Genomic DNA, 21,144 nt, shown 5'->3' on the forward strand with positions numbered 1-21,144 from the left:
TTTAGTAAAATTTGCATATATTTTATTAATATCAATAGACTGTTTATAATGTTTGCATAATAAATACATGTTTATAAATCATAAACTAAGACAAATTTCCATGCAGAAGCGGTGTGTCTGCATTTCTAGCACTTAAACACTTTCCTATAGTTTTTTGCTTAAATATTTTAATTTGTTCCATAGTAAGTGCATGTGATGGAAGGATGATTCTTATAACTTTAGTTTCATTCCACAAAATATCAGCATCTTTTGTTGAATTGTTTTTCTGAGAAATAAAGAATGCTGAAGATGATCTATGAAGTAGACTAAAAACATTTGAAGTTATATTAGAGTGATTTTCATGTTTATTGTTATAGCAAACATATCCTTTTAGCATTTTGTTTAGTTTTTACATAAATTTATTTATTCTATCTTTAATAATAATGTTTATATCGCAAGTAATAGTTACATACATTAATTGCACAACTTAGTTACAGTAGAACCTCCATTATCCGGATTGTTCAAAATAAACAAAAATTTTACGAATTTGCTGATTTGCACTTGGCGAATTACGACACTGTTTATGTACGTGATGGAATGCATAACTTTTTTTTTGTTTCAACAACGTCTCACCCAGCACAGTGATCGTAAACTCTTAAATATATTTTACGTAGCAATAAAAATATAACTTGACATACGTATTTATAAATAATTTATATTCAAATTACATCNAAACTTGATAGTAAAGTGAGAAGATATACTTATTGTTTTTAATGTTAAAGCATCAGATCCTCAAATAAAAGGCTGACGTTTGATCATTTTAATAGTGAAAAATTTTTACCTATTGTTATTTGTTTTTTAATGAAGTTATTTCTTCAAACCAATGTAACGGGTACTTATGTGGTTATGTAAAAAGGATTAATGGATAGACTCGAAAATTAAATATTTTTGTAAATAGTCTTAACTTCTAATTTGAAGAAAATATCCTGAGTTCATCATGAAAATAATTTTTTTTTGTTTTTAATTGCTATTAGTGTTGCTTCTTTTTAAATTTCTATAACAAATATATTTATACTGAAATAAATGCAGGAAAAAAACAATGAAAATATGATTTGTGAGAGAAATTGAACTAGAAGCAAAATTGAATTAGCTCTGAAGCTTTGGTTTAACTTACAAGGAGAACTTACTAAGTATTACTTGCAAAACGTGTAATATTTAGTACTAACATTTATTTAGTAGTTAAATACACATTATTTACCTACCTAGCAGGATATTTCTCTGGTCAATATTTCTATTTTTTCATGAGAAAGTAAAACAAGGATTGTTTGATGAGCAGAGTGAAAATGTAAAGCTGATTAGCAGTGAAGTTGCCTTATGATGAGACATTTTGTTGTAAGGCAATGTACTAGTAAACTTGAGAAAAAGAAGGAATATAACCAAATAACAGCATTGGTGGGAAAATCTCACTCTTAAAAAAGTAACTATGGATACTACAAAATTATTGTTACTTATTATGCTAGAAGTGGATGTCAACCAATAAACAAAGTACTTTGATTTCTACAGGGTGTTTGGAAAGTCACTGTGCACTTATATATTTATTAACAGACATGTTTCAATATAGAATATGGGAGGTAAATATGAATGATAATTATATACAATGTTGAAAGAGACTACAGGCTTGGATCCTTCTTATTTTTTCTTATATCCTCATCTTCAATTTTTCAGAAAAGAAAAATTAAAGATGAGGATATAAAAAAGTATAAAAGGTGATTTATGAAACCACCCTGTCTTGATCTCTGAGTATGCTTACTTGCAATATTATTAAAGTTCGGTACCAATTTAACATGATTACATCATAGATTAATAATAAATTTATATGTAAGTAACAATATCTTACCGGTGTTAATGAACTCACTTGACAAACCTTTAACAATTCAATCTACTTGGGTTGGCACATGCCTATATCAGGCCACATTCCCAGTATTCAAAAGGCTCAAATGGGGATCAGAATTGGGACCCCATAACCAGACACACTATGGTTGAGTACAGCCAACAACTTCATATCTTGTGTAAAGAAATTGCAGCCAAAACAGGCACCAATTTGGCCTATCAAAGATCCCCCTCTATATATACGTTATTGCGCAATGTGAAAGACGAGTCTGTCAATCTCAGGGCTCAGGATATGTACAGTGTCCCAATAAAAGATGACAGGTTTAGGTGAGACTTGGTGTACATTGGCTCCACCAAATGTTCCATCAAACAGAGAGCCTGTGAGCACAAATATGACATAGACCATGCATGATACACCACTGCCCTTTCCACCTATGCCATCAACACAGAAGTTCACATGGACCTGTCCAACACCAATCTGATAAATAGGGCCTTTCACATGGATCACATCAGGGTCCTCGAGGTCCTTGAAATATACATGGGCCAGCCTGACGGATAGATGTATCAACTTTAAAGACAGCAACGCATTATTGTACATCTGGTGCTACGTATGCGAGGAACAAGAGGTTGCTGATGCTCCGTGAGTGTGTATTATTTACGGTTATACCAGTTCCGCAATTAATAGACTTAGATGGGACACCCTATGTATTTATACATAGATGGCATGATCTTGCAACGAATAAATACAGTTAATAACCATGTTCCAATTTTATTTTAAAATTTAACATTTGAAATTGTTCAATACAAGGCATTCTAAGTTTGGAATTCTTTCTCAATTTAACCTGAAACAGACCTCGAATGAGGCCTAAAACATTCGTTTCACAAATTTTAAATGTTACCAGACATAAAGGTTTGTCAAGTGTGTTTATATGTAAGTATCTATTCTAACCATGTAATTTATATTTAAATGTAAAAAATTTATTATATACTTGAATTAAATTTAAAATAATATCAACTATTATTTTATTTTATTATTTATTTGTAGCATTATTAGTACAGCTTTGTCCACATTTATGAAAGAAGGTTTTGATGTTAAAGCACTTCGAGCATTCAGAGTTTTAAGGCCTTTGAAATTAGTTTCAGGTGTTCCAAGTGAGTAATATTTAAATGAATTTAAATTATTAAAAAATTCTTTTATTTATATCATAGAATTAGAACAAATATTACTTTTTAATATAATTTTATATATATATTTATTTATTTTACATCTAAAAATTTCAGCTTATTTCTTCACGATTTAAAGAAACAAACTTGCAAACTAGCTCTGCCAAAGGCTTTTTAAGATTAATGTATTTTCAAAAAAGTTATAAGGAAAGAGAAAGTATGGAAACCTAGTTGTTAAAGCTATAAGTGGTTTCTCTGAATATGTAAACAATAAAATAAAAATCTCAAATACAAAAACAAAAATAAAAATTAATTTTATTTACATTTTCACACCAGTATGATACACACTTATTGTGTTTAGTACAATATATTGACCATAGCCTCTCCTTTGTTCAAAATCCTGGTTTTTACAAAAAAAAAACTTATACCTAGATGCACTTATATGATTAAAATAGATAAGATAGAAATTGGAGAATGTGGGCCAAATTGGATGGAATTCAGAGTTCTAAAAAATTGATTAGGGACTCACTTTTGAATTGTTTTCTTATATATGTTTGGTTCCTTACACTGTATGTTATAGTTGTTTGACTATCCACTATCCACTAACAAGATTGACTTTCCAGTCAGTGTTTTTAGTGGGTAGAGACAAAAGTAAAGCAGTTCTCGTGTCTATTTTCTTCCTTCTAGTCCATTTTTTCTCCTTCCTTTTTGTTTTAGTTTATCTACCAGCTCCTATCCTGCAAGTTCTTTTCATGCTAGTACTTTTACTGTTCTAAAGTTAAGCTTTTCATTTTCCTTTTGATTGTAGTGAACTACATTTAAAAGGAAAATAAAAAACTTAACTTCAATGTTCCCACATCCATATATATATTAAAAGGGTGGCTCCTCCTCTGGCTGTTATCCAATCTAGCATGTGGCCCACAAAGAAGGAAGATTCTAGAATATAGAACAAAGAACAAGCAGTGGAGAAGGTATTATGCAATAAATAAGAAAATGATTAAAAAAATACTAGCTGTAGAATGCTATACAAAAAAAAAAAATAATAAATAAAATTGGAATTATTCTAGTATGAGATAATGTATGAAATCACAAATGACTATATTTCATATAATATTAAATCTAATGTTACATATTTAGAGTTTATCTTTAAAATTTATTTTTAGTAAATGTTTTTAAATGTATTAAGTTAAAATGATAAACTTTTGAAGACAGTTCGATCAAGTGAAAAAAATATATCAAATAAATTAAATGTAGTCAATTTAAATTAGCTTTATTATTATTATTATATATTTTTGACAAGACTATGTCTTGTTTATAAAATTGCAGTGCTGTACACCTTAGATGTGTAGGGGGACATGTCAGGAGTTGCAATTTGGCACAGAGTATTAGGTGCCCAAAATCATGTGCACATAAAAAAAATCAGACTTGTAGGTATTCAGGGGACCAAGAACTGAGTCAGAATAAAATACAAAATGGTGACATCTTTCTACAAACAATTAAAACTCCAAAACCTTTAAACATCCAGTAGTAATCAATTTAATAATAAACAAACGTTTTCGATTGTACTCTCGGTCTTCATCAGGTTTAAAATCAGTTAGATTCTAACCTGTGCAAGTGTAGAACAATGATTATGAAATTAATTTTGAAAATTAAATTTGAAAAATGGAACAGCACAAACTGATTTTAAAAGAATACAGTTATGCATGTGCATTGCCATGACGATGAATTGCCTGTTTGTAGAAAGAATACAGTTATGCATGTGCATTGCCTGTTTGTAGAAATGGCATTGCCATGCCATTTCTACAAACAGGCAAGAGTGCGAGATTTGAGCATGCATATATCATTGGAAAGTTGGGAAATGCAAACGTTGTGAAATCGAATTTTGACAAACGAATCTTTGAAAAAACCCATTTACCTCTCTGGTCGTGACCTGCTGACCTTGATCAGTTGACCCAAGATATCTCGTTTCAGCATCGGAATGCTTTTGAAACTAGATGCGCTTGTTGTTATAATTTTATATTAAAAGTAACTCTGAAATATAACTTTTTTCCGTTTTTACATTCATTAATATATTAATTTTGTTTGTGCAAACTAAAAAAACTATTTTGGATGATACAATAGCCACGATTTTTTTTTCTTTTCAAAAATGGGAAATTTTCATTAGGAATCGACAGAAATTCAACCTGGGGCGACATGCAATGGACAGAAATTTTGACATTGGATAGGTTAATATTACTGAAAATGCCTCGTGGCTGTGGCCGAGGCCGGCAAAGTTTGAATGATCGCGTCAAGCCCTGAGTCTCTGAAGACATAGTTTTGTCCCAAAAATCGCCCTTGCCCTTTTACTTGTTTTCTTTGTAAATGAACTGATGATATTCTGCAACCACCAAAAGCAATAGAATATATAAATAAAACTGTTTGTTATTAATTCATCTTAACATCAAGAAGTGTTTTTCAAATAATAATATTTATTAGTATTTAAGATTTCTTGAAGAACATTTGCATAATTGTTTATCTTTCTGGTCTTTTCTGATGTAGTAGTAATTAGTAACAGAACATTCTAATGTCATCCTCCTAACTATGAAATTTACTTCCATATTTGTCTTTTAAAAAGTCATGATCAAAATCATAAGGCAGTGGTGTTGTGGTGGTGTGGAGGACAAAAAAAAGGATGACAAAGAAGTAACCATAAATTAAATAGGATATTTATTCAACTACAGCTACGTAGTCCTTCATACACCTGGTTCGTTTACACTAAACACACTTGATCCCAAACTATAGTACGTGCACAAGTTCGAATCCGTCCGACAAAATTCTATGTTTTCACAAGCAGAAGACATGTGCTCGCGACAATAAAAGTTATGGTTTGAGATACTACAACTAACTTAAATCTACCTTAATCTAGCTTATATGCTAAGGAAGAAGGGTGAAGAAATTAAGAGATACGAAGAGAAGAGACAAGTATAAAGGACAGATTTGTGGGGGTACCCGGGTAAACTTGGGAGTCTCCAATCTTCTCTATATCAGTACTTGAATCAATTTTCTTCCTCTCGTTTCCGTCTCTTGAGAATTCGAGAGCGTTTTTGAAGTCTTAATCTGGGTGTCCTTCTAATTTTCATCCGTTTGCAGACCACTTCCAAGCCTTTTTTTTTTCTTTGTCCCACTAGGCGACAAACCTCTAGCTTGCTCTTTCCTACGTCTGCACACCTTGGACGCTGACCCCAAAAGTGTCTTGTTCATTTTCCTGATGGCCTCAGGGCTTCTTAATGTCCCCTTTGTCTTCTCCCTTTGTCCTTGGACAAAGGTCCCCCACCCATAGAAAAAGAATAGGTTAGAAAGTTCTAGAAACACGTTAAAGACAAAGGAATTTAGGAGAAATAAAACTTATATCTACCCCTATTTACAAAATCATGGCGTACCGCCACAATGTAACTACAGTGTGAGCCATTTGGTGCAGTCTGTCAATTGCCTCCCTTCCTTTGGGAAATACATAATACACATCATATCTATTTAGACACAATCTGAAAATTAAGTTTAACAAAAATAATTTTATTTCTTTTATTTATAAATCAAAATACAAAATTACAAATATATTTTTCTTGCTTTTTTACTAGCAAAATTATTTATGATTCTATCAAAATCTACTCAATTGTTAGTTGATGTTATTTATTTAGTTAGATAGATAGATGACTGGCACAACTCAATTGCAAAAGGAAAAGTATGATGAACAGTGGCAAGACACTACTAATTTCAAAGGGGATAGCATACATTTTAAATTAAGTAAATTAAAAAATATGATTAAAAATTGCAGCCTGGCATTGTAACAATGTCAGAATAAAATAATTGCCTGTTAGAAAATAAATATATTCCAAAAAAAATTATATTTGTATATAATAGAATTTTAAAAATGTTAACAGGATTTATGATAGTAAATTCAACCACAAGGACAATAGCAAAATAGGAAACCTAGTTGTTAATAATGACAATAACAATAAAGAGAAATAGGAAAATCAAAAGAAAATGAATATAAAAATTAAAAATTATTTACAGTAATGAATTGTGCGATTGATATTTCAATTACTTATGTTTTTATTTTCTTCTTTTTCCAACATTATTATTACATGCATTCAACATAAATACATTACTAATAAATTAATAGATTAATTAGATTCATATTTGCCTAATCCAAGTTTTAAAACTTACATAAAATAAAATAAAATTGTAAGAAACATTATTTTTACTGATTTGACTATTACATATTCTTTTATATTAAAATTGTTTCATATAAAATCTTCATAATTAAATATTTTTAGGTTTACAGGTTGTACTTAATTCAATTCTTCGAGCCATGGTGCCATTACTTCATATTGGTCTACTTGTCATATTTGTTATTATTATCTATGCTATCATAGGATTAGAATTATTCTCAGGAAAAATGCATCAGACATGCTATAATAATTTCACAGGTTAGTATTATATTAATTTTTATTGGTAGATTTTTAATTAAAAAATATTTATTGCTAATGAATATACAGTAAATATTTTTGATGATATCAATAATTTATAATCAATAAAATAATTAATAAATAATTTTATAGTTATATAATTTAATGTTTTTATGCTATTATAGAGTTAGAATTATAATAATATAAATATTCCTCAATGTATAGAATAAAATATTCTACAAATTGTGAAAAAAGTTTTTTGTGACTGGAAAAAATTTGAAACCAACATCATTGTCAATTAGTGTAAATATATATATAATATTATATTATATTTACACTTAATTGAATATAGGTTTCCTCATTTTATGCCAATTGACAATAACACTGGTTTAAATTTTTTCCAAGTCTCAAAAAGTTTTCTCTACAATGTGTAGGACATTTTTTGCAATTGCTAAATGTAAGTGTTTTTTTTTTTTACACCTTTTAGTAGCACTGGGGGTATTAATAGCAATTTTAGATTTTCTGCATTTTCTCAATGTTGGGCATTTCGAGCCTGGTCTCTGTAGAGATTTTTGATTCATCCTCTTCAAATAATTCCCAGCTTTTACAAAAACATTCTTCAAACTGTCATTCAGTTTCTGCTTGAGAGGATTCATCTTTGAGAGATCTGCTTCATATGTAATTCTTTTTCTTGTTCAGTTAATTGGAGAATTGCTCATGATATTCTTCTTCAGAAATAATGAAGCAGAATCTTTTAATCAGAATCTTAGAATCAGAGTTAAAGCAACTTTGATTCTAAGCAGTGTTTATTATTCTAAAGTGCCAATTGCTCACATAATATTTCACCATTTTAAAATTAAGCTATTGTGTAATAATAAAAAGAGAAAAAGAACAGCTATGTCAGATAAAAAATTAGTGAATCCAAATGTCCAAGTCTGCTTTGTGAAATAGACCCTGATTGGGAGCAAAGTTAGGGTTGCCATAAGTTCAAAACCATAAATCAAGATGCTTTGTAAGTGAGATAGCATTATGGTAAAATTTTATGGATACCCAGCATTAAATAGGAAGTAGCCATTCTGGAAAATAAGTGATAAATTTTAATTAAACTAATTTCATTGAATTATCAATTATTAAGTTTTTATATTATTTGTTGAATCAATCATACTTGTTGGGTTACAAATTTTAACTAAGTTTTTGTTAGAAAACCTAGCTGCTCCCATTGTGGACATGGCCAAAACCATGATAGACATGATTAAAAATAAAGATTCTCTTAGTCCCATAGGACAGAAACAGTAAAAAATAATTGTTATTGAAAAACTCCAAGAGCCTGCACAAACAACCAAAGTTATTTGTGCAGGCTCTTGGAGTTCCTCAGTAACAAGTATACCATAGGGTTGCATTTAAAAGCCATATGTACATTATTGGCCCTTACTATTTCCATGTAAGTTTGTTTGAGATGCTGGTTATACCTTATGCCTTGTATGGTTTGTTTTTCTTGTTGTGTTTGGTAGTATGTTAGGAATATAATCTGATAAGGCCTTTAATTATTTTTTCTGTGGTAACTATGTTAAGCTGCAAAGTTTTACAATGCCTTTCTTTTTTTTTTCTAGCACTTTCTTTAATTTCACTAATGATTTCAGCCATTTAAAATGACCAAAAATGTTAGTTAAATTAAAGAAAGTGCTAGAAAAAAGAAAGAAAGACGTTGTGAAACTTTGTATAATAAGTTCTAGTGTATTGAATATAGAATTTTTAAGCTGCAATGTTGTAGATGTGTTTGAGTTCCTGTGCCCTGTCTTTGTTGTTTGAAATGCAGATAAAGACTCTTCTAACAAAGGCTCAGAAGGCTTCTTACTTAAACATGAAGGGATCATGGGAAACTGCTAAGATGTATATAGGATATATGAAGGTTTCCTGTAGACTGAGATGTAAATATTACTTCTTTGGATGCTGATGTTAAGGTCCAAGAAGTGTGCCAAGGACAGGCCTTCTTGTTCCACAGAGAGAATAAGTCACATGAATTGAAATTAATGGTGTTCAGAAACTCTTAGAGATTTGGTCTTTGACACCAGATGTTTAGGATGTTATTTTCAAGGTGTTGAATTATCAACTCACTATAGTGTCTGAGATGAGGCTTCCCTTTCATTTCCCTTTTCCCTGTATGTATAACTTTCCTTTGAATCAAGGTATCATTGTATCTTTTATATGAAGTAAATTGCCAATTAAATCAGTATTCCATACACTTTTTGTTCCTATTGTGTTATTATTATTCCTAATTGTGTTAGAATGGTAATACATTTTTTTTTGTATCTTGTAGAGTTCTGGAATCTTTCTGCCAACAGATTTTTGGCAGTTATGGAAGTATTGTAAATTAGTTGGAGTCTTCAAATATTAGTTATATGGGAGTTTGAGAAACTTTTTATTTCTTTGTTAACATATATAAACAGTTGAACTAACTTATACTGTACCATACATCTTAAGTTCCCTTTGTACAATAAAGCAATCAAATAAAATAATTAAATAATAATTTTTATTGAGAATGTTAAAAATTCTAACATATGCTTTAATATTGTATTGAATAATTGAAAAAACATGAGAGTATAATTAATAAAATATTCATAAATGTTACTTTATCAAAATAAAAACAATTATTTTAAACAAAATAGAATTACTATAATTTTTTATTGAAAGTCTTTTGATTTTGTTGATTAATATTACTATTTTATCAAATAATTCTATTTTATATAATTTTGATTTCATATTTATATTTTTCTATAGTTGGAAATTTATATAATACTATATTTTTAATTTACTTTTTATTAAACTAAACCTACTAAGAAAATTCTAAATTATACTATTTAAATCAGATTATAAGTAATAATGTTGTAATTGGAGATTTCTTATGAGAAAATATGCCTAAATATTTATTATTATTTATGCCTAAATATTTCTTATTATTATTATGAAATTATTTGTATTTGATTCTGATGAAACCGTGCTGTAGTTTACTTTTCTTTATACAGACACACTACAGCGACTTTTTTCACACTTGGCAGATTATTCATCTCCAACTGAATAAAGAGATGAATAATCTGCCAAGTGTTTTGAAAAAAATCACTGTAGTGTGTCTGTATAAAGCAAATTATTTGTAATTTATTATAACTTATATAAACTTAATATGTAGTAATTAATTTTTATAGTTTAATAATTATATTTAATTTTTTATATACTGAGTTTGTATCAGACTTTTGTTCTGAATGAATTTTTTAATTTTAGTGAATAGGTATTCTATAAAAATTAATATTATTTAGGGTTAATTGCCTTAGAAGAACCTCATCCATGTGGAGGAGGTTACCATTGCAATGCTTCTCTTGCTGAAGTTTGTAGAACATATTGGGAAGGACCAAATTATGGAATTACAAATTTTGATAATTTTGGCCTTGCAATGCTCACAGTATTCCAATGTGTTACGAATGAAGGATGGACAAATGTTTTATATAATGTAAGTAAATATTTATAGATAACATATGCACTATTTGATAGCATTTAAAATACAGTCAAACTTTGGTTTTCAAACAATTTCGTTCAAGAACAAAATTCTGAATTCATATTTATCCCAGTTGTTATCCAATAACTCTTACCAAACAAACTATTTGGCAAGAGCTGGCCACAGATTAGAGATACATAGACAGTCAACTTCATATACTTCCTATGTTAAAGAAAGTCAATGGCCTGACGAATGAATGACAGGACTACTGATTCAGAAGTTAGTGCCACTGAGAGTGCCATGCCATTAGATGTCATGACATGAATCATTGATGATGATGCTATCTAAATTAGATTTCAATGCACATGCAGAAATGATACTATTTCCATTTTTCAGTGTGCGCCACAGCTGAATCTAAATCAAATTACTGTAATTCATAAAAACTAGATTAATTGTAATATTCACATAATATAAATGCATCCAAGAACTCATGTTTTAAGGTGCTTAAGTTAAATTAAACAACAAAAATTTATTAATATAATATTATATATTATAATATTAATATTCAATATTTATTAATGCAATATTATATTATATATAATATTATATTGCATTTTCAGACATTTTTATGCATGAAGTACAGCTAAAAAGGTAAAAAAAAAAAACAAAAGGCATTGTTTTGGCAGTCAAGAACGATTTAATCCATTTCATATTGTTTCTTATGGGAAACTTTGTTTTGGTTTTAGAACAGATTGGTTTTCAAACATCTTTTAGGAATGAATTAAGTTCAAAAACCAAGGTTTGACTATAGCAGAACATTAACATAAATTTTTAACAGCAGAATTCTACCCTTGTCTTATTTGAAAGTGTTGTTAAATAAAAAAGGACATTGATATGAAAATTTAAATCATAATTGAGTTTAAATAGATAATAATAATTTCATGCAATAAAATTTTACATTCAAAAATTTTTTTATATTATATTATATTTTNATCTTTTTCTGGCTTGTGCAAAGAATTGTCAATTCCTACAGAAATGATGTCTAAATCTTGGAGATAATCCATAAGTAACATGTAAATTAATATCTCCAAGCACACACAAAGCAGGATGCACATCACCATTACAACACAAACTGCCACATGACTTAAGAGGTACTGGTATTGAATGAGTTAGAACATACATTGCAACAGATATAGCTTTTGGGAATCAGAATGAAATGGCACAGCCAATAAGGTCTCTCTTACGTTAGAATTGTCTTCCATGAAATGTATTTGAAAGGCTATGGAGTTAGGATATGCACATGAATACGTCTCCATTTTGATTGGGAATGGTTAATAAAACATGGAACTAGACCAACAATATTTAATTAATACTATTTTATCAAAATATATTTTTTAAAGTAATGTTTTCACTCTGTAATTAATTATTTTTATTTTCATTTAATATAAAAAAATGTAAATTCTCATCTTTAATTAATATGTTAGTAATAAATATATAGCTAAATTCTTGATAAAAAATGTCATAAATATATCTTGTATATTTTCATTACTGTTCTAAAAGCTTGATTATACAATTCAACTAAAATACAAAATATTTTATTTGTAAGAAATAGATAAAGTATTAATGCCCAGAATTAAATAAATGTAAATTTTTGTTTAATATTTTTAATAAAATTACTGTAAATTTTCATGAATTGGAAAAAATCCTATGAGGTGACAACATTGCTTTTAGTGTATATATTTCATTAGTGCCCTCAGAAAATCAGTCAAAAATGATAAACTGCAAATTAAATTTTAACTAAAATTTTTTAAATGTAAGTATTTATTTTATAACTGGAAAAATAAATAAATAAATAATTTTCAAAAGTGTCTTAAAGTACTCAATTAATTAATATAAAAATAATTAGTGATGGGCTTAATGTAGACTAATTTTTTCACATCCAGTTCAATATTACTGAGCAGCTTCACTAAACTGCTTCCTATTGATTAATAAACTGCTTCATTTGACTATTTGCAGTTGGAGTAAGATGACAAACTTTTTATTATAATATTTTAGATATGTTGCCAAATTCTTTTAAACATTGTGTGAAGAAACAATTGGCAACATTTTGACATTAAAACATTGAATAAAATTATGATAAAAGTTTTATTGATATTGAAGTTTCAGTATAATAGTTAAATTTATCAAAATGAAACAATAAGGTTCATCCTGCCTGTATTTCAGTTTTATTTAAATAAAAACAAAACTTAACTTTGCCATTTTAATCCTTTTCTCCAATATATATTTTTATACAATATTAGTAAGAAAATGCTATTACTGAGCTTAAAGCTGTGACAGTTTATGAGAAACTATAAATTTCCTAGTAATTTCATAATGGATTGATTAATTTCTTTAATAGTCTGTACTTTAGTTCATTTCATTCATATAATTGCAACTTATGTATTTTTTCATTATGTTTATGAAGAGAAGTGCATTTTGTAATCTACACATAAAGTCATATGTTTCAAAAACTGAATTTACAGTTTATCTTCTTGAAGTTCAACAATAAAACTTTTTGTTTTAAAATGAGGTTTTATTCTTCTCATCTTCCATGCCACCTTTCTTTTTAGTGCTCCTTAAATCTTCTGCTTCCAAGGTTGCTATAGCACCGATTTCAGAAATACTGGCTTAAAGTAAGGTGGAATTTATTTAATAATCATTTATCATTTATTTAATAATAGAGATTATATATTTTTATTCTTAAAAAATTATTATTATATGATGAAAAGTAAAAAATTAACTCTTGCCATTGATATCTGATATTGTTTTGGCAGTCCCAGAAAATGGTTTATTTAGTGAATATTTAATATGTTCAACAAAGCTGGAAGTATTTATGATGACCAACAAACTTGTTGTGGTCCATAGAAATTTTTAAGCTATTTTCAAGCTAACTTTGAACCATCCTGAATAAATTTTAAGGTGAAAAGGGTGTTGTCAATGATCTGGCAAGCCCTGTTAGACATAACATTGTAGCCGTTAATTGAATGATCATTATGCATATGGCAATACTTATGCAAATTTACTGGAAATTTGTGTTTAGGTGTTATTCTGTTCAAGTATAGTTCCAGTTTGCATGTGCAGTTGTTTTTTTTTGTAATACTTACAACACAACATTAAATTTATATTTGTATTTTTGAACGGTTATTCAAATTATGTTGCTTTAAAAATTTTTACAAATACGCATTAGTTCCAATAACGTTCCATCAGGTAATCATTCAGTCGTACCTGAAGAAGAACTCTGAAGGAGTTGGAAAATGTTTGTACAGTGTCCAGTTTTTGTATTATATGCACTGGACTTTGGTTCTGTGTCCGTTGTAAAATTGTTTACTTCCTATAAATGCAGAAACATTAATTTTTTTCATTACAATTTATCACTCTTGAATTGTGATTATTAATAAATATAAAATTTTCTCAAAATCATTTATTGGGCTGCAATTTAAAAAAATTGTACATCTGTAAATTCCCATTGTCATCTGTCTGTCCATTTGTCTGTCTTTCTTTAATCTTAAGAATGATGTTAAATAAATGAAATTCAAGACTAGATATGGAAAGCTTAGGGACAAGAGGCCCAATTAACTATATATGAACATCTGATGCAAACTAGAAGTCACATTATTTCAATTCAAAAATTTTCTCCTGAAAGGAGTTAGACATGACCAATACAACTTGATTGCTAATGGAAAAGTATGATGCATAGGAGCAAGACACTACAGTACTAATTTAAGGTGGAGAGCATATATTTTAAATTAAATAAATTAAAAATATGATTAAAAATTGCAGCCCAGCATTGTGATGATGTCACAATAAATAATTGCTTGTTAAAGTTACATATGTTCAGAAAAAATAAACAACAATATTTTTAAATATCTGAGTTTTTAAAGTTATTTTTGTTTTATTTTGCACTTAATTTTTTCCTTTCTTTCTTCTTTTCTCTCGCAACTAAAATGAGATTATTCAACTGAATAGTACAGCTTTGAAGAAGTATTATACTGTATTTGGTCCAAATACTGAATATCTGTGTTTAATATTTTTCCAAATACCAAATACTTATTTTGTAATTGAATATAGTCAAGTATCAAATAATACTGAATACCAACACTACTGGGACAATACTATCTGTTTCCACTATGTTCTTGTCAAGAAATGAGATACATAGAAGCACTAATGATAATATTTTGAAACGGTAAGGTAAAAGCATGGGTACTAGAAGGGCCTCATTTAGCAAATGAACTAAATCCAAAATAAAGAAATAGGGAAGAAAATGTTAATGGAGATGTATAAAAATTTGGAAATACTATGAATACTACAATATAAATGTGTACATTTATAAAGAAAAATAAATAACTAATAATATTAACTGTTGTTTTGTTATTGTTAAGTTTTCCTAAAACAGAAATTTATGTTTAGTCATCACATTTACATGTTGATAGTAATTTTTTAGAAGAAAGCTCTGATTATATATATATTGTTATATATATATATATGTATTATACTTTTTATTTATTTATTTTACAAAGATATATATATATTTGAATTTTGTAATTTTTTTCATTAAATTAATTTTACCAAAACTAATTTATTTATTTTGTTTTACTCTCAAAAAAGTATTCAGTCTTCTCTGTTATATTAATTTATGTTGTACAATGTGGAATATAATATGATGTAATTTAAAATTTCACTCTAGTTACTTCGTGATGTTTGCTGTTAAAAAGAGCTGAAATTAATATAGCTTCATATGGTATATATTTGGGTCTCAAAAGTAATTTTATGTTTTTATAAAATTATATAAAAATTATATATCAAAATTAAAAACTAATAATTATTTTATTAAAATTTTGTATTTATTATTTATATTCAAGTTATTTAATACAGAAAAATTTGAAAATACTGATAAAATCTTTCAATTTTCAGATTAATGATGCTGTAGGAAATGAATGGCCATGGATATATTTTATTAGTTTAATTATTATTGGCTCTTTTTTTGTATTAAACCTTGTACTTGGAGTTCTTAGTGGGTAAATATTTTTTTTTATTAATTACAATATTTTGTAATCATTTTTGATTTTTATTCTGATTATAAATTTATATAATGTTAAATATGCTAAATTTATAAATTTTGAAATGTAAATTCAATAGGATTCATTGAATTATATTTAGTGTTTTTTAGAGGGAAAAAAAATGGAATATATTTTCTTTTTGGTTGATGATTTCACAGATATAATTATGTGTTTATTTTTTTCTGAAAACAATTTTCACTTACAATGACAATGTTTTATTTGAAGCTATGCCTCTGCAAAAAATTGTAAAATGGATAAAAAATATCCTCTGGTGATGGAAAATTAAATATTATAAAAGTATATATGAATATAAAATTAAATATAAAGAAAAATTAAATATTTTTTTGAAAAGCCAATCTTTAAAAATATATTTGAAATTAAAATTAAGTTTTTAATGTCTCAATACTTTAGAACTGCAAAGTATACTGCTTTTTTAGGAATTGTGCATTCTATGTTTTTGGTAATTATTAACTATTGTCAAAATAACAAAACTTTTTTTTTTATTTAGATTTTTAAAAAATTATTAATTGGCATAATTCTAAGATTCAAATTTTCTATTGTTTGGAGGAAACTGTATCACTTTTAAAATATTTTTTAACAAAATGTATGAATTAAATGTAAATTTTATGTGATAGTTATCTTCAGTTTTATTTAATAAAAGATGTATAAACAAATGATTAAGTAAATTGAATATTTATTGAATTGTTTGTTTATACTGCAAAATTTTAATAAAAACACTAGTTACATATAAAATACAGTAGAACCTCGATTATCCGGACTAATTGGGGATGAAGGTAGTCCGGATAAGGAAAAATTCGGATAATCAAAACAAATACAGTACTTTGTCTTTTAATGATAATACAACACGTTTTTTTTTTGATGACATATTGGTAATATTAAAAGTAAATACTGTATTTAAATCGTGATCAAATTTTCAAGAAACAAATGTTCGTGTTGAATTTCGACTACTACTGACCAACGCTAACAGACTACCTATTATATCAATTAAATTAAATTATTCACAACCGTGAGGCAGATAATAGTGAGGGCTTATCAGACCAATGATGGGCACAAATGCTCAGGGATCAAAGTGAAAACAATTTAATAAACTCAAAAAGTTACTACATCAGTGTGAAAACAAAACCCAAAATGCATTTCGGACTATTTTTCCAATAGAAAACAGTCCCTCATCAGTTGGTATTAGTTAAAGGTAATGCTATAATAGAATTATACAAGGTAACGGTCAACTTAAAAATAAGCCTAAAGTCATACAATATAAAAATTGAAGACACCACTGTAATGGTATGAGTAGTAAGCATGGTTGTGGTATGGTTCTGAAATTAGTAAAAGTACAATAAAAGCAATAAAATTTGAAACTAACACTTATAAACGTAAATATCTTGAGCACATAGAGATTTTAAAAATTGACAATGTTAATAGAATTAATGATAACTTAGGTGTTAAAATTGACGAAGGATGGTATAATTATATCTTTTAAAATACTAAATATCTCTGTGATGTAATGTCCACATGTACAGTACTGTTAAAAAAACCGTTGGGAACTTGTAATTGTATCACATGTTGTCACCACTTGTACACCAGATGTAGACTGACACACACCTCCCTCACTACCACTCCTAGCACCTTGTTGTAAGCTGGCACCTGCTACTCTGTCATCTTACCTTTTTGGTATGTACATTACCTGTCTGTATAACTTTAGTCCATTAGTGTTAACTAATTATTGTCTAACTTATAACTGTTTTGTATCAGCACCCTGTATGTCATTCCACCATGCAAGGTCATGAAGATTTATTACACCTGTCTACACTGATATTGCCTACTGCTCATACTGTTATATTGGCATCTTCACCTTTATATTGTATAGTTTTATGCATAGTTTTAAGTTTACCTTACTTTGTATAATTTTTAATATACCACCTACTTTAGATAATACCTACTGTTGATGCTTACTACTCATACTATTACAGTGGTGTCTTCAATTTTTATATTGTATGACTTTAGACTTATTTTTAAGTTGACTGTTACCTTGTATAATTCTATTATAGCATTACCTTTAACTAATACCAACTGATGAGGGACTGTTTTCTATTGGGAAAATAGTCCGAAATGCAGTTTGGGTTTTCATTTTCACACTTATGTAGTAACTTTTTGAGTTTATTAAATTGTTTTCACTTTGATCTTTGAGCATTTGTGCTCATCATTGGTCTGATAAGCCCTCACTATTATCTGCCTCACGGTTGTGGATAATTTAATTTAATTGATATAATTATATCAAGGGCTAGAAGCAACTTTTGTATTAATTTAGACTACCGATTGTTTAAAAGGCTGTCTGGTGGTGCAAGAAGACGGATTTTATAAAATAAAAAGCAGTTGAAACTGCATTTTTATGAATAAAAATTTGACAAACTATTTATTGTTTTATGACAAGTAAAATTTTTTCGTCACGTTTGTGGCTTTTAAGTAATGCATAAACCTTCGAAACGCGAGGCCCTTCGGACCGCAAGGCATAGGAGGTGGCCCACGTTGCCCATGCCTTACGCCGCCCTTGGTCATAGAAACGATGTAATTTGAAAATAAAATTATTTATAAATACGTATGTCAAGTTATATTTTTATTACAATGCAAAAATATTTAAGAGTTTACGGCCACTGTGCCGGGTGAGATGTTGTTGAAACAAAAAAAGTTATGCATTCCATCACGTACATAAACAGTATCATAATTCGTCAAGTGCAAATCAACAAATTCGTAAAATTTTTGTTTATTTTGAACAATCCGGATAATCGAAAATCCGGATAATAGAGGTCCAGATAATCGAGGTTTTACTGTAATATACTAGTAAGTATGTGATGATTCCTTATGGAACAAGCTAAATAATCTTTAACAAAGTTTTTCATATGAAAAACATTTTTAGTGTAGTAATCACAATTTGAGTTCAGCTATTCCATATAATTGACATAATTTATAGTTTTAGATTCAAATCAAAAAGTTGAAATCTATATAAATATATAAAATTTAATTAACAGCTGTCTCTGTTTATTCAAAAATCACACAAGAATGGATAAACCAATTTCTATGAAACTTTGTACATATATTTGGAATAGTCCCAGAGAGGATATAGGTTACTTTTTATTTCCTAAATCATTCTATTTTTTAAGTTTTAATAAAATTATATTATTATTTGCAAGAGTAAATAGTTCACATCTGATTCTTATCACATTTTTAACATAAATAGGAAGTTTTGCATGGAGGCCAGTAGGTGTGAATTGAGCTGTGAAATTCTGATAGGATAGTTTAATGTTGCGGTTATCAATGACAGTGAATATTACTGAAAATGATCAAATGAAATTTGATTGGTCAGCCTGAACAAATTATTTGAGCAAAGCATATGAAATACTCAACCTATAGGAAATCTGAATGGATGAAGAGAAATTTTAGAAAGATTGATTTTTTCTTGAAGTGATGTTATACAAGAAATTTTTTGGAGAGAAAAATGAACTGACACATTCTCTGGTACTGAATATTTTTTCTGGTTTGGTAGGATTCCTTTTTATTCGGGTTCCATTTTGGACAGGCTCTACCACACTGTGTAATTTAGGTAAATATTTTAACTTTAACACAACCAGAAGAGTAAAATACTTATGAAACTCAGAATCAGACAATTACTGTACAAATATGGGATTCCCATTGCACAATTCAAAATTCCCATTATACATTTTGCATCTAGTTGCATATTTTAATATGCAACTAGAATGTCACCTTAATCACAAGTTCCTGGATTGCCTCAGAACACTACAGGCATTGGAAATTTGCAAAGCTGAAATCAATGGCAGGTGCATAAATTACAAGGAAGGGAAAAACCATTCATATGCCTAACAACATTTTTTCAATAAACCATCATCATTCAATATTTAGTAATAGTGGTAAAATGTTTAACAAAAGTTTTCAGTTTTATTTAATAAAAGATGTATAAACAAATGATTAAGTAAATTGAATATTTATTGAATTGTTTGTTTATACTGCAAAATTTTAATAAAAACACTAGTTACATATAAAATACAGTAGAACCTCGATTATCCGGACTAATTGGGGATGAAGGTAGTCCGGATAAGGAAAAATTCGGATAATCAAAACAAATACAGTACTTTGTCTTTTAATGATAATACAACACGTTTTTTTTTTGATGACATATTGGTAATATTAAAAGTAAATACTGTATTTAAATCGTGATCAAATTTTCAAGAAACAAATGTTCGTGTTGAATTTCGACTACTACTGACCAACGCTAACAGACTACCTATTATATCAATTAAATTAAATTATTCACAACCGTGAGGCAGATAATAGTGAGGGCTTATCAGACCAATGATGGGCACAAATGCTCAGGGATCAAAGTGAAAACAATTTAATAAACTCAAAAAGTTACTACATCAGTGTGAAAACAAAACCCAAAATGCATTTCGGACTATTTTTCCAATAGAAAACAGTCCCTCATCAGTTGGTATTAGTTAAAGGTAATGCTATAATAGAATTATACAAGGTAACGGTCAACTTAAAAATAAGCCTAAAGTCATACAATATAAAAATTGAAGACACCACTGTAATGGTATGAGTAGTAAGCATGGTTGTGGTATGGTTCTGAAATTAGTAAAAGTACAATAAAAGCAATAAAATTTGAAACTAACACTTATAAACGTAAATATCTTGAGCACATAGAGATTTTAAAAATTGACAATGTTAATAGAATTAATGATAACTTAGGTGTTAAAATTGACGAAGGATGGTATAATTATATCTTTTAAAAACTAAATTATCTTTGTGATGTAATGTCCACATGTACTGGTTAAACCATTAGGAACCTGTAATTGTATCACATGTTGTCACCACTTGTACACCAGATGTGGACTGACACACACCTCCCTCACTTCCACTCCCAGCACCTTGTTGTAAGCTGGCACCTGCTACTCTGTCGTCTTACTTTTTGGTATGTACATTACCTGCTTGTATAACTTAGTCTATTAGCATTAACTAATTATTGTCTAACTTATAACTGTTTTGTATCAGT

The 21,144-nt window shown here is 28.3% G+C and overlaps 1 protein-coding gene across 1 annotated transcript in view; it reads left to right on the forward strand.

Moving 5' to 3' along the window:
- LOC111641054 (voltage-dependent calcium channel type D subunit alpha-1-like) overlaps window positions 1–21,144 on the forward strand; it is a 142,250-nt gene that overhangs the window by 40,068 nt on the left and 81,038 nt on the right. Inside the window, exons 5-8 of the mRNA XM_023387161.1 lie at window positions 2,915–3,021; window positions 7,347–7,499; window positions 10,790–10,980; window positions 15,916–16,015. Of these exons, the coding sequence (XP_023242929.1) occupies window positions 2,915–3,021; window positions 7,347–7,499; window positions 10,790–10,980; window positions 15,916–16,015 (551 nt within the window). The remainder of the gene's footprint in view (window positions 1–2,914; window positions 3,022–7,346; window positions 7,500–10,789; window positions 10,981–15,915; window positions 16,016–21,144) is intronic.

The sequence above is a fragment of the Centruroides sculpturatus genome, unplaced genomic scaffold, assembly GCF_000671375.1.
Source record: "Centruroides sculpturatus isolate CEXI.00-Female unplaced genomic scaffold, Cexi_2.0 scaffold1517, whole genome shotgun sequence".
Classification (NCBI taxonomy): domain Eukaryota; kingdom Metazoa; phylum Arthropoda; class Arachnida; order Scorpiones; family Buthidae; genus Centruroides; species Centruroides sculpturatus.